Source organism: Egretta garzetta, unplaced genomic scaffold (assembly GCF_000687185.1).
Source record: "Egretta garzetta isolate BGI_Z169 unplaced genomic scaffold, ASM68718v1 scaffold220, whole genome shotgun sequence".
Lineage (NCBI taxonomy): Eukaryota > Metazoa > Chordata > Aves > Pelecaniformes > Ardeidae > Egretta > Egretta garzetta.
In genome coordinates, this window is record NW_009258414.1 from 2,108,277 (window position 1) to 2,121,443 (window position 13,167).

Genomic DNA, 13,167 nt, shown 5'->3' on the forward strand with positions numbered 1-13,167 from the left:
GCTCCCGGCTGGCAGCCCCGCTCTCCCTCCTAGCGCCGGGTTCGTTTTTAAGGTGGAATGCCAAAAATCCCCCTGCAGACGGGGCCAGCCCTTTCCTCCGAGGATGGGGGCTCCCGGCTTAGAGCTTTTACCCTTCCCTCTCCCCCGCCCGCAGGTCTCCCAAAAGCACGTTTTTAAATGTTGTTCACGATTTTGTAGGGGAAGTAAGGAAAGATGCTCCTGCCGAAACCTGGGGCTTGACCCTGGCAGCAGGGCCTCGCTTCCCAAAGCAAGCGGTACCAAGGTGAGCCTGGTTTGCCCGCGCAACTCGAGAGACAGACACAAAGAGTTAAACAAAAATCTGAACACTCCGATACAAAATTTTTCTGCATCCAATGCACAACCGCAGAGCTGCAATTGCATATACATATGCTGAAAAAATAGGACACTCTGTATTTCAAATTCAGCTTATTTGCACTTCTTTATTCCAAAATCATACAAAGATGAGAAGAAAGATCTCTTTATTGCAGCACGCATTATGGTATATGATTGGGAAGAAGTCAAGATTTAAGCTTTTATGTTAGCTCCACAAAGGCAAGACCAGTCAAACGCCTCCCAGACAAAAAGACAGCCCCTCTAGGGCCTGACCCTGCTTCTAAGGCAAGATTCCCAAGTCTTAAGGTTTAGGGACAGAGGTGTCCTGCTTCTCATTGCTCTTTGTGCAGAGCACCTCCACGTTATCTGCATGGACAGCCCCGATACTACAGGTAAAGTCACTTCTCTACGTGGACACACAGCGCGTACAGGCACATGAATAGGGTGTATGCTCAAACGTCACAAAGCAATTACATTTTCTAATTAAGCACAAAATGAACGACGCTTCTGTAGAAACTACAAATCAGGACAGGATTTTTTCACATTTGAAACTTTCAAACTATGCAAAGTACCTACACCAGCCTTCAAGGATGCTCTTAGGACTAGCACCTATTCAAACACTGGCAGCAGAACTGAACTTTGATGATCGCTTTGATGATCACGACTTTTTAAGTGCTGCTGCTTCTTCTCTAATGGTGACCGTACGTGGATATTCAGTTTATAAAATTCAGGAAAAGTGGAACCCAAGACATTGAGAGCGGTATCTTACAGACGCTGCAAAAAGGTAACCCTCTTCCTTCTGCTGGGTGCCTACCAGCAAAACGCCATCAAAGCCTAGACACTTGCAATGCCAAGTTCAGCTGGACCAGTACTAAATACTTAAAACAGCAAAGGACCTAACTTCATCAGATCTAACCAGAATCAGGGGGGAGCTTGCTTTCTCAGTATACACCGTTTACTTCATTCTCCATCAGACGGATCGATGCCTTTAACTCCAATGATTATAAGCAGAAGCAAAGGCACTAACAATACGCCCGGAGTATTTTCATTGACTCACCCACCCGGCATGGTCTGGGTGGGAAAGCATTTATCAACTAGCTCCTACCTATCCATGCACCTATAAACATGACTCTTCTATACCTGCATGCACTACTGCAATAATACCGTGCTTGCTTCCACAAGACGTGATGCACTGCTGAGTTGCAAAAAGCTTACTTTTAAGGTATGTTCAGATGGGCAGCACATAAACTTGTGCAATAGATATTTAAAATAGAGGAATGCGTACATACACATTTAAAATAGGTTTTTCCACCCATGTCCCCATCCAAAGGCTGGTGAAGCCTGTTTTAAGAACCTAATACTTTCAACCACTGACAATAAGGTAAAATATAGTCTTACTAGTAACCAGTGTTTGGAAAGAACATATATGAAGCCAAATTCTCCACCCAACAAAAGCACAGAACACCGCACAAAGCACATTTCGACCACTATGAAGAAGTACAGAACCAAGCAAATGAATCAGTTAACAGTCAAACAGCTCATTTACGCTCTCAAATGGGGCATAGGCCTATGACTGAATTAATTATAGGCCTGTAAAACAAAACACTACCTAGAGAGAAAGTACAAGCATCATTGCTCCTGATTCGCAGTGTTTTCTGAAAGTGATACATAACGGGCACGATGACTTAGTACATTAGAAGAAATGAACATTAAAGAGGAACTTACTGCTATTTTTTGGAGAGTCATTTTGACCGATGTCCACGTGTCCAGTCTTCTATCCAGGATTAGGATAAATTTGGTGTCAGACTCATGTTGACTATGAAGTAAGAAAGTACCAAGTAATCAGATAACTTTTTGAAGGAATATGACTTTGTTCCCCCCAAAAACCCCCAAACCCAAGCACACCGAATGCCAGCCACATTTTGACATTTCCACAGTTGCCAGAATTTCCTTTGAAAAAATTTCCCTGAGCAGACTCCAGCAAGAAATTTGGGAAGCCCACGGTTAGCCCAGGTTTATGCACCTCCTTCAAAATGGGCACTGGTCTTCGTGAAGGACTTTGCATGGGTCGGAGGCAGCCGTGCTCCTGCTGAGCAGCCTGGGGATGACCAGCAGCCTCCACCAGCCACTGCCCCAGGATGCACATCCCTGCCCTCACCGCTGAGCTCACCCCTCCCAGGGAGCTTGCTACCTGCTTGCCTGGGTTACAGCAGCCCAGAGAGGACTCCTGGCTTCTTTTGGCACAAGGTGACAGAGATGACACCAAGGGTGATGCCAGCCTGGCAGGGGAGAGGGCGAGCTGGGGCTGGAACAGGCTGTTGGGGCTTCCCCAGCACCTCCTGCGGCCCCGTGGGAGAGGCAGTGATTGCTAGGAGGCAATTTCCAAGCATGTTCTGGTTCCCTTTGCAAGCGCAAGCTTCCTGACATCCCTTTTGACACCCAAATCCTTTAAGTTGCTTTGAAATCCCCAGTCTTACCAAGCAAGCAAGCAGTACCGGGGATGCCCAGTCTGGCAGGTGACCCAATGCACAGGTGAGCTCATGTCTGTAATTCAAGTATTGCCACGTCGCCTTCCCAGGCTAGCCGGGTACAGCTCAGCCCGGCTCAGCCCGTGACAATACACGTTCCAGGGCAGTCTGAATTACAAACTGGAATCAGGTTTGCACACAGGTAAGGGTATGCCAGCTTGTAAGCAAGTCCCGTGATGTGAGTGTATTTACAGGATACTTTGGTAATATTTACAGTATTTATTTTGCAGATGCTGGAACAGGATAGCCATGTCCCATGCCACCCTATCCGGGCATCTCAGTGCTGCAGAGAGGCTCCCAGGACACGTGCTGGCTCCGCAGAGCTGGGTCAGGTATCTGCCCTGGGCACAGCCCCATGCCGGCAGCCTAGTGCAAGCACCATCTTCGATAATTCTTGTGTTTGGCAAGAGAAAACACATGGTGGATTACTCAGAAGTGTCACATGGCAGACAATACTTGGCAACTTCTCTACAGGGAAAAAAAAAAAAAAAAAAGCATTTGAAGCCAGAGCAGGAGCTTTCATTCAATGCCCATCTCAATGCTCTGGTCTGCGATAGCCACACCTTTGGCAAATGTATTTAAAAGCAATTGGCAGTTGTGCTGAGAAAAAAAAAAAAAATTTCCCTTTGGCTCATAATAACAATTGACTCCCAAGCTGTCCTACAGCTGTATTGTACAGAGCTCTAATGTCACACTCAAAGCGCAAAGGTTTATTTACGCGTTGCCACTGAGGCGTACCAGAAAAGAGCAGAGAAAATGAACAGCAGATTTTACCCGTGGGTCGTACACAAAACTCCTGCACGTAATAAAGTCTGAGGTTACAGACTGTGATCTGGATCAGGCACGACTTTTCAGCCAAAACCTTTTTTAGCTAAAATAGTTTGAGATGATTCTGCAGGTTTCTGTCAGCTCTGTTCACCCCCACCAAAAATTAAATGACCCGGGTGGGTGGTGGGGGAAATGATCCTTTCGTCTGAGGTAAAACTAACACCCTTTGGTTTTTCAGCACACCCTAAAACTTTAAAAGGTGCATCTCTGTTCTACGGAAAACAATTCCCCAGCTCATTTCCACAGCACTGCTGTTATTGTAATAAAACCTGAAGAAAACCCCCAGAATCCAAGTAATTTAGAAAAAGCAGCCAGACTGTAGTGCATTGCCAGTTAATAAAAGTATGCCAAAGTATGTCATTTACTCAGGACAAGGCTGTATGCAGCGAGTACCCCTCCGCATGTTCATTTACTTTTATCAGTTCCCTTACAGGCACAAAGAAGAAAGTTCCCAGCTGTCCAAAAGCCTTGAGACCTACTGTGGGAAATTTTTAATTTATTCTGGGGCTAGGGGAGCAAGTCTGTGACTATTTGCAACCCAGGCCTTGCGGGTTTATCAGATTTCCAGTCCTGCGATGTACCTTTTAGACCGACAATAAAAATAAATCAATGCTTTCTCACCAAGGCTGCAAGGGGTGAGTTCATTTGCATCCAGCAGCAGAGAAAGACGGAGACAGATAACCAGATTGAGGATTATTGCTCTCCGGGTGCTTCTTGTCACTTTTTTTTTTTTCCTTACTCTTAATTTTGTAAGTGTTGCAGGACGCACAAGACTAAAAATAAAGACTTGGGATGTTTTGCAGGAGGACTTGAAATTGGATCCCCGAGTCTGCAGTTGTGAGATTTATCACAGGACTGAGAAACTCCGCGTGGCTGGTGGGATCCGAGCAGGACCTGCTGCCTAAAATTTAAATTCAGGGGTATTTATAGCCAACAGCACCCTTTGCTGTTTCATTACTCTGTGTCACCAGCCATGGCTCTGAACCACCTTGTACTTCCCGGTCTGAGGGAAACGTGCAGAGCTTGCCTAAACACCGCAAAGCTGGACGGTCAAACAAGATCACTCCTAGGGTCTCCTTTCTGCGGATCCAGGGATCCGTCACACTTACCTGTGCCTCTCCTTCAAATGCACCATCGCACGGTGCTGCTCCGCCAAGCCAGCCCGCAGGCAGCCCTGCAGCCCCCCGGCAGCCCCCCGCATGCAATTTGACTTGGGTGCACGAGGCAGGAAAGGTGGGGACCCACGACTTATTTTTCTGTACAGCTCTTCCATCCAAGCGCCTTCTGCAGCTGCCTCCTGCCTGCAGCCCGCTTCCCAGGAATCCTAAAGTAAAATTCTACTAAGCCTACAAGACTCATCTTCCTCCCGGCTCTGTTACTAATGCGGTCACCTGGCGGAGCGGAGCATGGCTCACGGCATCCACCTCCTTTATCTAACAATTATTCCCGGGAGAAAAATGCTTTGTGAAATTCAGCTTCCCAAAATACTACAGACGTGGCATCCCACGAGGTTTCCTCGGACTTCTGTCAGGAGGACGAGACACAGCCCTTGCTGCTGACTGCACAGGAGAGGCACTGCACGTGTGGGCTTGATACGTCCATACCCATCCAAAGGGTCGTGGTAGGGAGATGTCGGTGCATCCACAGCTGCCATGCAGGTCAAATATTTACCTCTTTTAGGGACTTTCTAGCCCAAAACCTGAATCCTGATGCCATGCTGCGATGCCACTGAGGGACACGTGCCCAGGGGTATCACAGCCCTTCCACCCGCAATTACGGGATGCTTTTCCCTGCTCCCTGACACCACAGCCTTTTCAGCTCTGAAGTGTTAAAAAGCAGGTGTTTTTAAGAGGGTCAGGTATTGAGGCAGGCTGTTATGGTGGCAGGCGGAGCAGAGAAGCATGATTAAAGTGGTTTTACTAATAACGTGCTGAACACGTTTGAATCACCAGCAAGCTCGCAGCTCTCATTAGTTCCTTGATTGAGTTTGACCTATTACAGGGAGACCAAGACTGCTCGTCATGCTAATGCCAGGGTGTTCGCCTGAAATAAGAAGCCCTGGAGAAGCCGTCCCGAGCTGGGAAGCACGGCTGCATGGACACGGGCAGCCCAGAGAGCAAGGAGAAGCCCCTCCGGCGGGCACACACCATGGCTCCTGTCCACACCGGGCTGGTGCTTTGTGGGCCAGGAGCCCAGGAAACTTCAGAGTCCACCCAAAGAGAAGACAGAGGAACCAGAGGCCTTTTTTTTTTTTTTCTTTCCTGCAGAAGTGGCTAAACACATGGTCCTTCTTCCAGGGCAGCGGCTGACGGAAAGCTCCCATCGAGCTGCTGTCAACCTGCTCTCCCTGAAGGAAGAAATTTGCCAGATCAGGCAGTATTCAAGGAAATTGAGCATTCCAGGTAACTGAGTCACCAGGCTCAGCAGCAAGAAATCGGAGGGCCATTAATCTAAGTATACAGCCCTGCATGTGGCACAGGCAGACTGTCAGCCGCTTAACCTGGAGACACAGGCGGGTAATGGGAGCTGCGGCACACTGCTGAGCCGTCGCCTGTAATGGGGACCCCAAACAGCTTGCTCCTGTAATTAGCCTCTTCCTCCGGTTACATTTCTCTTTTTCCACGGTAATGACTCTCTATTTGTACATGTCAAAATATTTCTCTGCAGTGGCACGGCATATTTAAGCGGTGACACATGTCAAAGCTTAAGGAAAGCTTGCTGTTAATTAGAAACTTAATAAACTAAATTTATGATACATGCAGGCTGACAAGTCATAGGGATGATGTCCACTTTTTACTCTGCAGTTACTGGCACGTTAAAACTGTGCCTGGACACCATAAGGGCTCGCATCATTCGTCTTCTCCCTCTTATTTGCTCTGAGAGCTGAAGATGCCCCTCACCCCTGCAAGTTACCCTGAAGATCCCCTGTCTGACCCAGGCAGGGCCGACACCTCTGCCCATCACTGGCAAGAGCTAGAAGGGAGCCTCATACCTCGGGACCGACGTTAGGTACGTTAAGACTTTAGATACGATCTCCTCGGGCACCTCGTTGAAGCGAGCGTTGTCAGGGAGGGTGATGATCCACGCCTTGTCTTTTCCTCGGCCACCTGGATTAAAGACAAGGATGCTTCCCTGGGCGTGCTTTTGAAGAGGGCCAGCAGCAAAGCCCAGGTCCACCAGTCAGGTCAGAAGACACGCTGCCATGGTTACAGAGGGTTTTTTTATATCACCAGAAGAGCAAAACCGGGACAAATCCCGCCTCCGATTTCAAGCACAACACACGCACACAGGTGGTAGAAGCAAACGTATTGGGTACCAGGTCTTTCCTTTATTTACTGAGCGTGCTTTATGTGGGACAGCAAAAGAACTCAGAAATACAAAGGCAAATCAGCACGCTGGTCTGGAACCTATAGAAATACATTTCAAAGCAAAATGCTTGTTAATGTGTTGAGTGTTGGAAGGTAAGAGTATTTCACAGTATGGCTTGAGACAGAAACCTAATCTACTCTTTCAAACCGCCTCCATGTTTTATTAACAACGTTCCTAGTGGCGCTGGAGACTACCTGATGGATGACATCCCGTGTGGAGTACCGCTTTGCCAAATAGCACGGAAGTTCGTCTGGAGTATTTAATTACCGCCAAGAGAGAGCGACCCGGGAGAAGTTCACCATACTCACCAGAAAGAAAAGCAAACTCTTTCAACAAATCGTCACTGATGTCCTTTGCGCAGATGGGTATTGCAGTTTCTGGGAAAAAAAGCAAAAGCAGCCATCAAAAAGGAAGGAAAAATCCAAAGCAAACACATTTATCAATGTATTAACCCAAAGGTGGGACTTGAACAAAGTGCAGCTTGCCTAAATTATATATGAAGTATTGTAACAAAGGTTATATCGTTCTCCTAGAAACCAACATTTCTAATGACTCTACCAGGGCAAATGCCATAATTCAGTAGCAAACGCATTCCACCACATGTACTGAGGAAGAACTGCCTGGGAGTGTGAGTGCCCTTCCCTCAACAGGGTATACCCGATGTTAATGTTTATATTTTGGAGTTACTAAATTTACTCCCCTATTTTGTAAACTCCCGCAATGCCTCCCAGCCTCGCCAGTACAATGGGCTGAGGTTTCTGCTGGGAACGGCAGCGTCCAAGGCTGCCGCACTGGGAACAAGGTTGGCTTTCCAGACTGTTACAGTCTTTAATTTTGAGCAAATAAGCTTCTGAAGTCCTGTTTTCATCAGGCATGGGGCCACGTGCACTGGAAAGGCTGCTGTTCTTACATCCAGTTATTAGATTTATTTCTAATTAAATAATGGGAGAGGCTGTTTTAATACCATATTTAGCACACTGACCATTTCAGCAGCAATGAAGCACGTCAGAACAATATACATGATTTTACCTCTCACTGGGAGAAGGAAACAAAAACCAGACTCGATAAGCACAAGAGGAGCTTATAGCTGGCAGACATTTTTCTGGATTATCTATAAATGGAATGATAGCTAAAAATTAAACATCCTTGTTCCTGCAAATAAATGCTTTAAAGCACATCTATACAGATTAAAGTCCTTGTGCTTTCTGATAATTAAATTTTCAACATTGATTATTTTCCAGAGTCGGTCCTAGGGAGTAATCTTCGGGCTGTTTTAAATCACACGGGCTGCATACTTCAGCGCACTCCAGCGCAATTGGTATTTATCCTATTGCACGTTTTTCCAAAAGCTTTTTGGGTCGCTTCTACTTTACCAAAGGATTTTTCAGGCCTTTAAGTGGATGGAGCTGCCGCCCAGCAGCCTGGAGGTGGGGGGCACCCTGCCTCCTGCCATCCCCGCCGGCCACGGGCTGCTCCCTGCTCTTCTGACCTCCTAGTTTTTTTCCTCTTGAAGATAAAAATGTTATTTTTTCTTTGTTAAGGACCGAGCCTCAGTCCCACTGGCATCTACAGAAACATTCTTGATTTTAACAGGCCCCAGAATTGGTCTTGGTAAGAAAGAAGTTTGTCCTGCAAAGGTATTTCAAATATTTCTCTCTCACTCGGCTGCTTCCCCTCACTTGTGGACAAGCAGTAGCAACAGATTTCTTCTCCATTAGTCGATTTTTTTTCCCAGGTCAATAGCTTCATACTGATAAAAATCACATTTAATAACTTAATAAGCTCCAACACATGAAGCAGATGATATCAAACATGCGGGTCTTTGAAAGCACAAGACAAAAGCCTACGGCTGCGCACAGGTATTTGCCTTGGAAAGGCGTGGGGCTGTTCAGCAGCTCCTGGGCATCGGCCAGCAGGGTGAAGCCTGTCCCCAAAGCCAGGGCACCTCGCCTTCCCCGGCCCACGATGCAGCCACTGGCGAGGCAGGCAAGGTTCTGCCCTGCGCTGTGACGTGCGACTCCAGTGCTCAACCGTAAAAGCAAACACAGTTACTGGTTTACAGTAAATGCAGCTTTTGTTTCTGATTCTCCAGCAATATGAGAGGGAAATGCTGGTTTATTGATAGCTGGTCCAGGAAACACGCTGGGAAAAGGGGGTTAACCTTTGCACGGTAAAAAAATAAATAAATAAATTTTTTTTAAATCACTTAATTAAAAAGTTTCACAAGGCATTTTCTCACTGAGAACAACCTTGCAATCTGCAGCCTTAAACTAAGCTGGAGACGACCATGGTTGGAAGAAAAGTAGCATTTTTCCACAGATATTTTTAAGCTTTGCTTTCCAGAAAAGAAATACCATCTCAAAAACGCGTGCCTTAACCCCAGAGTCTGGTGCTTATTCTCTCAAGTCTCTCTTAGCTGCAATTTCCCAATGATCATCATGAAAACTGCAAAAACCAACAGACATTTTAATCCTACCTGTGCTGGAAGGCTGCAGTAGGACCTGCTGTGCCGTGCCCTCTGCAAACATGGGTGCAGGCAACCCTGTCCTGCACAGCCTGCCAGCTAAGCAAGCACCATCACAGAATCATAGAATCATAGAGTTGTTTAGGTTGGAAAAGCCCTTTAAGATCATCAAGTCCAACTGTTCCCCTAACCCTGCCATCCCACCACTAAACCATGTCCCTAAGCACCTCGTCTAACTGTCTTCTAAATACTTCCAGGGATGGGGACTCGGCCACTTCTCCATCAAAGCCATGCCAGCAGGTGGACCTGGCATTTTTGGGTTTGAGGTGCAAAGCACCACAGGACAGGGGCTCCCACCACGCTCAGAAACAACCCAAGGAGGGGCCCGCTTTGGGAATTGTACTTCCCAGCGTGGACCTTGGGTCCCAAGATTTTATTCCATGGGAAGTTTCATCCCTGACTTAGGCACAGAGGTGAGGACGCAGATTCCTACAGCACCCTTATGACTTTTGAGTTTCTCGCTTCTCAAGCGATGACGTTTTTGGAAGAGAGTGCTCAGCACCTTCAGAAAACCAGGCCTTTCCGAGCAATCCCAAGTTGAGCATCCAAAATAACTCATCTAAGGGAAAACTAGGCGGGAATAATTTACTTCAGGCAATGAAGGCTCGGGGAGCATTTCCCTTACAAACCCTCCCCATCTCCTGTGGGGTAGGAGAATCTGACAAGCGATGGAGGACCAGGACGGCTGCCCTTTGGTAAGGTCAAGGCACAACAACAGGCTGATTGTGGCCCCATGAGAGCCGCTCCTTGGCCAACTCATCGCTCGCTCTGCGTTGGCCATCGAACTCAACCTCCTGGGCAAATGTTAGGGAAAATCAAGTGCTGGCATCGAATTGGCAAGCGTGTCGCTGTGCCTGCAGCACATCAGCTGGATGTTACTACAAACCCTGTACAGAAGCATGACCTCTGTCCTCAGATATTAATCTCTGGAAAAAGAGCAGTGAAAGGCAGGGGGGCACCAAAGATATCCGCCCCTCAAACAAGGCTTCAGTTGATGTTCATTAGCAAACTGAGTATTTTTTATTAGAAGGACACGCTTGGGACAGTACAGAAAAGACCCCGGGGTAGTGGCCAGCACTGGCTACGAACAGCACAGCCAGCCTGCATCTCGCTTGGCACAAGGCGAAGGAAGTCAAGGCTTCATGCAAGCCCACTCCTTTCTCTTCAAAAAAAAGAGGCTTTGTGATCATCAGCCACTATAGGATAAAGCTGCTGTTATAAAATCAAGCCTGACCCCCCTGCCTTACAGCATCCCAGAGCCCTTTACAAACTACGCTGCTATCCCCACACAGTTGGTATGACCTCAGGCTTTGGGTTCTTACTAAAAACAAGCAGCATCTGGATGATAAATTGTCATAACGGTGTAGTAACATTTTTTGTATAGGCTCTAAGCTAGGTATTTATAAAGTGCTGCTGCATTACTACATTCAGAGACTCCTCCACAGAGGAGATCGTTGCCATGACACAGAGTTTCAGAGGATGCGTGAAACCAAGCAGGGAAAAGACAAAAGGGAAACACAGAGTCTCTACCCCTCCAAGAAAAACTAACGTGGCTCGCCAGGGAACCCCGCTGAATCTGTCCTGGCCCCATCATCTGGTTACACAGCCCAGAACGTTTTGCTGCTCCTCGTAGGACCATCTCTCAAGGCCATTGCACAGACTGCAGTCACACGAATGACACTTATTGTTAAGAGATCTTCCTTTTCAAGGCGATTCAAGCACAGCAGGACTTCCACGTACGGTGGAGGTCTGTGGTGACATTCAGAGAGGGGACAGCTACCATCTGCGTCCAAATTCCTCCCATAAAACTCAAACTCTGAAGTGCTTTGCTCTTTGGTAACTATTGTTTTCTTTTCCAAACTTCACAGGCCCACAGCATCTTCAGGCAGCAGCTGTGTAACACATCTGCCAGGCTGACCAAATATTGTTTGCAACTAGAAAAGTCCATTTGGAGATGGCTTTGTTGTGAATGAAGAATAGCGGCTTTTCACACGAGGGTTCCTGCCGTAGTCTAGGAAACAAAACTGAAGTAAATCACATGAAAAGGGTAAAGGATCGCATTGAGCTTCTCCATGATCTGCTTGTTCTCAGCTGCTTGTCCAATGGGACATCCACATCCAAAGAAGCAGCGTCAAGGGAGCCTGCAAGTCAGCACATTCGTAACCTATTTCCATTGCCCTCGGGGACTTTCTGGGCTAACCGGGGTCATCAGCCAGTGTCTGTCTCAGGTCATCCCACCACAGGAAGGCCCACCAGCCCCCCAAAAGCTCCTCTGAGGCTAACAACACCCATAACACAAACCCACGTAAACAGTAGGTGTTTGCAGGAAGGTCCAGGGCTCGGGGAGTTCCAACAAATGGGGTTTCTCCCAGTTGCCACAGACACTCGTGTCCATGGCCAGCGTCAGTGCGAGCCTTCAGGACCGCTGACGGAGCACAAGCTAGGCTGGGCGTGGGGATTAGGCTGTCCCCGTCTCATCTGCTTTGCTCAGGAGCGGGAGCAGAAATCCCTTAGAGCAGAGTGCCCCAACCATGGACCCTGTGCGGTGCAGAGAGCGGCCCTTGCAGCTTCTCCGGCTGAAGGCGCTCTGCTTTGCAAAATTAAATATTCGTTGGGGCAAAGAACAGAAACACAGTCCTGTATCTGAGGAGAAAGAGCAATGCACCACCCTGCAATCTGTCCCCCTAACTCTGTCCAGATTGCTACACCCACTCAAAACACTCAAAAGGAGGGACCCTGCAGCCCATCGCTCGGGGCACTCATGTTGGATAAGGGGAACAGTTTCACTTGAAATTTAATTATCTGCAAAAGCCACAGAGCTCCTCCAGGAAGAATGACAGAAATCCCTCCCACGGCAGCAGTCAGGGACACAGCTTGCTGCAGAAATCCCAAGTCTCCACCGCCCCGGTGCACGTCCTGCCCGGCGAGCGGCTGAGCCTCACCCTGCTTTCTCACCCAGCAGTTCCAAAAGGCTTTGGATTCAATCCAGCACACAACAAGAAACATTGCCGTCCTCCCTATCAGCACACCATGTCCAGAAAACAAGACAGAGATATTAGAGAGAAAAAAACCACTATTTTATACTGTCTGCAAACCGCCCTACTGCGAACGGCACGCTCGCATGGGGTCTGCACGAAGCCCATCCAAGAGCATGGTGCCGGTCCCTGGCTGCGGGGAGGAGCAGGGCAGGAGCACGGAGGCACGCAGGCAGCTGCCCTTCCTGCCGGGCACCGCTCCACCCAGCATCTTCCCGGGGATCGTGCCCCACCTGCACAGCCTCCGAGCGGCAGCTTCCCCAAACAAGCTTATACCTGGAGTAGGATCCTAATTTGGAGAAGAGGAGGCTGAGGGGAGACCTTACCGCCCTCTACAACTGCCTGAGAGGACGGTGTAGGGAGGTGGGGGTCGGCCTCTCCTCCCTGGTAACAGACGATAGGACGAGGGGGAATGGTTTGAAGTTGCGCCAGGGGCGGGTTTAGGCTAGACATTAGGAAAAACTTCTTCACCAAAAGGGTTGTCAGGCTCTAGAATGGGCTGCCGAGGGGGGGGGGCGGGGCCTCCATC

The 13,167-nt window shown here is 48.2% G+C and overlaps 1 protein-coding gene across 1 annotated transcript in view; it reads right to left on the bottom strand.

Annotated features, from left to right (window-relative positions):
* The window catches only part of MCF2 (MCF.2 cell line derived transforming sequence), a 68,841-nt gene that overhangs the window by 39,495 nt on the left and 16,179 nt on the right, over positions 1-13,167 (bottom strand). Inside the window, exons 2-4 of the mRNA XM_035898540.1 lie at positions 7,388-7,456; positions 6,703-6,817; positions 2,080-2,170 (exon numbers count right to left, since the gene is read on the bottom strand). Of these exons, the coding sequence (XP_035754433.1) occupies positions 2,080-2,170; positions 6,703-6,817; positions 7,388-7,456 (275 nt within the window). The remainder of the gene's footprint in view (positions 1-2,079; positions 2,171-6,702; positions 6,818-7,387; positions 7,457-13,167) is intronic.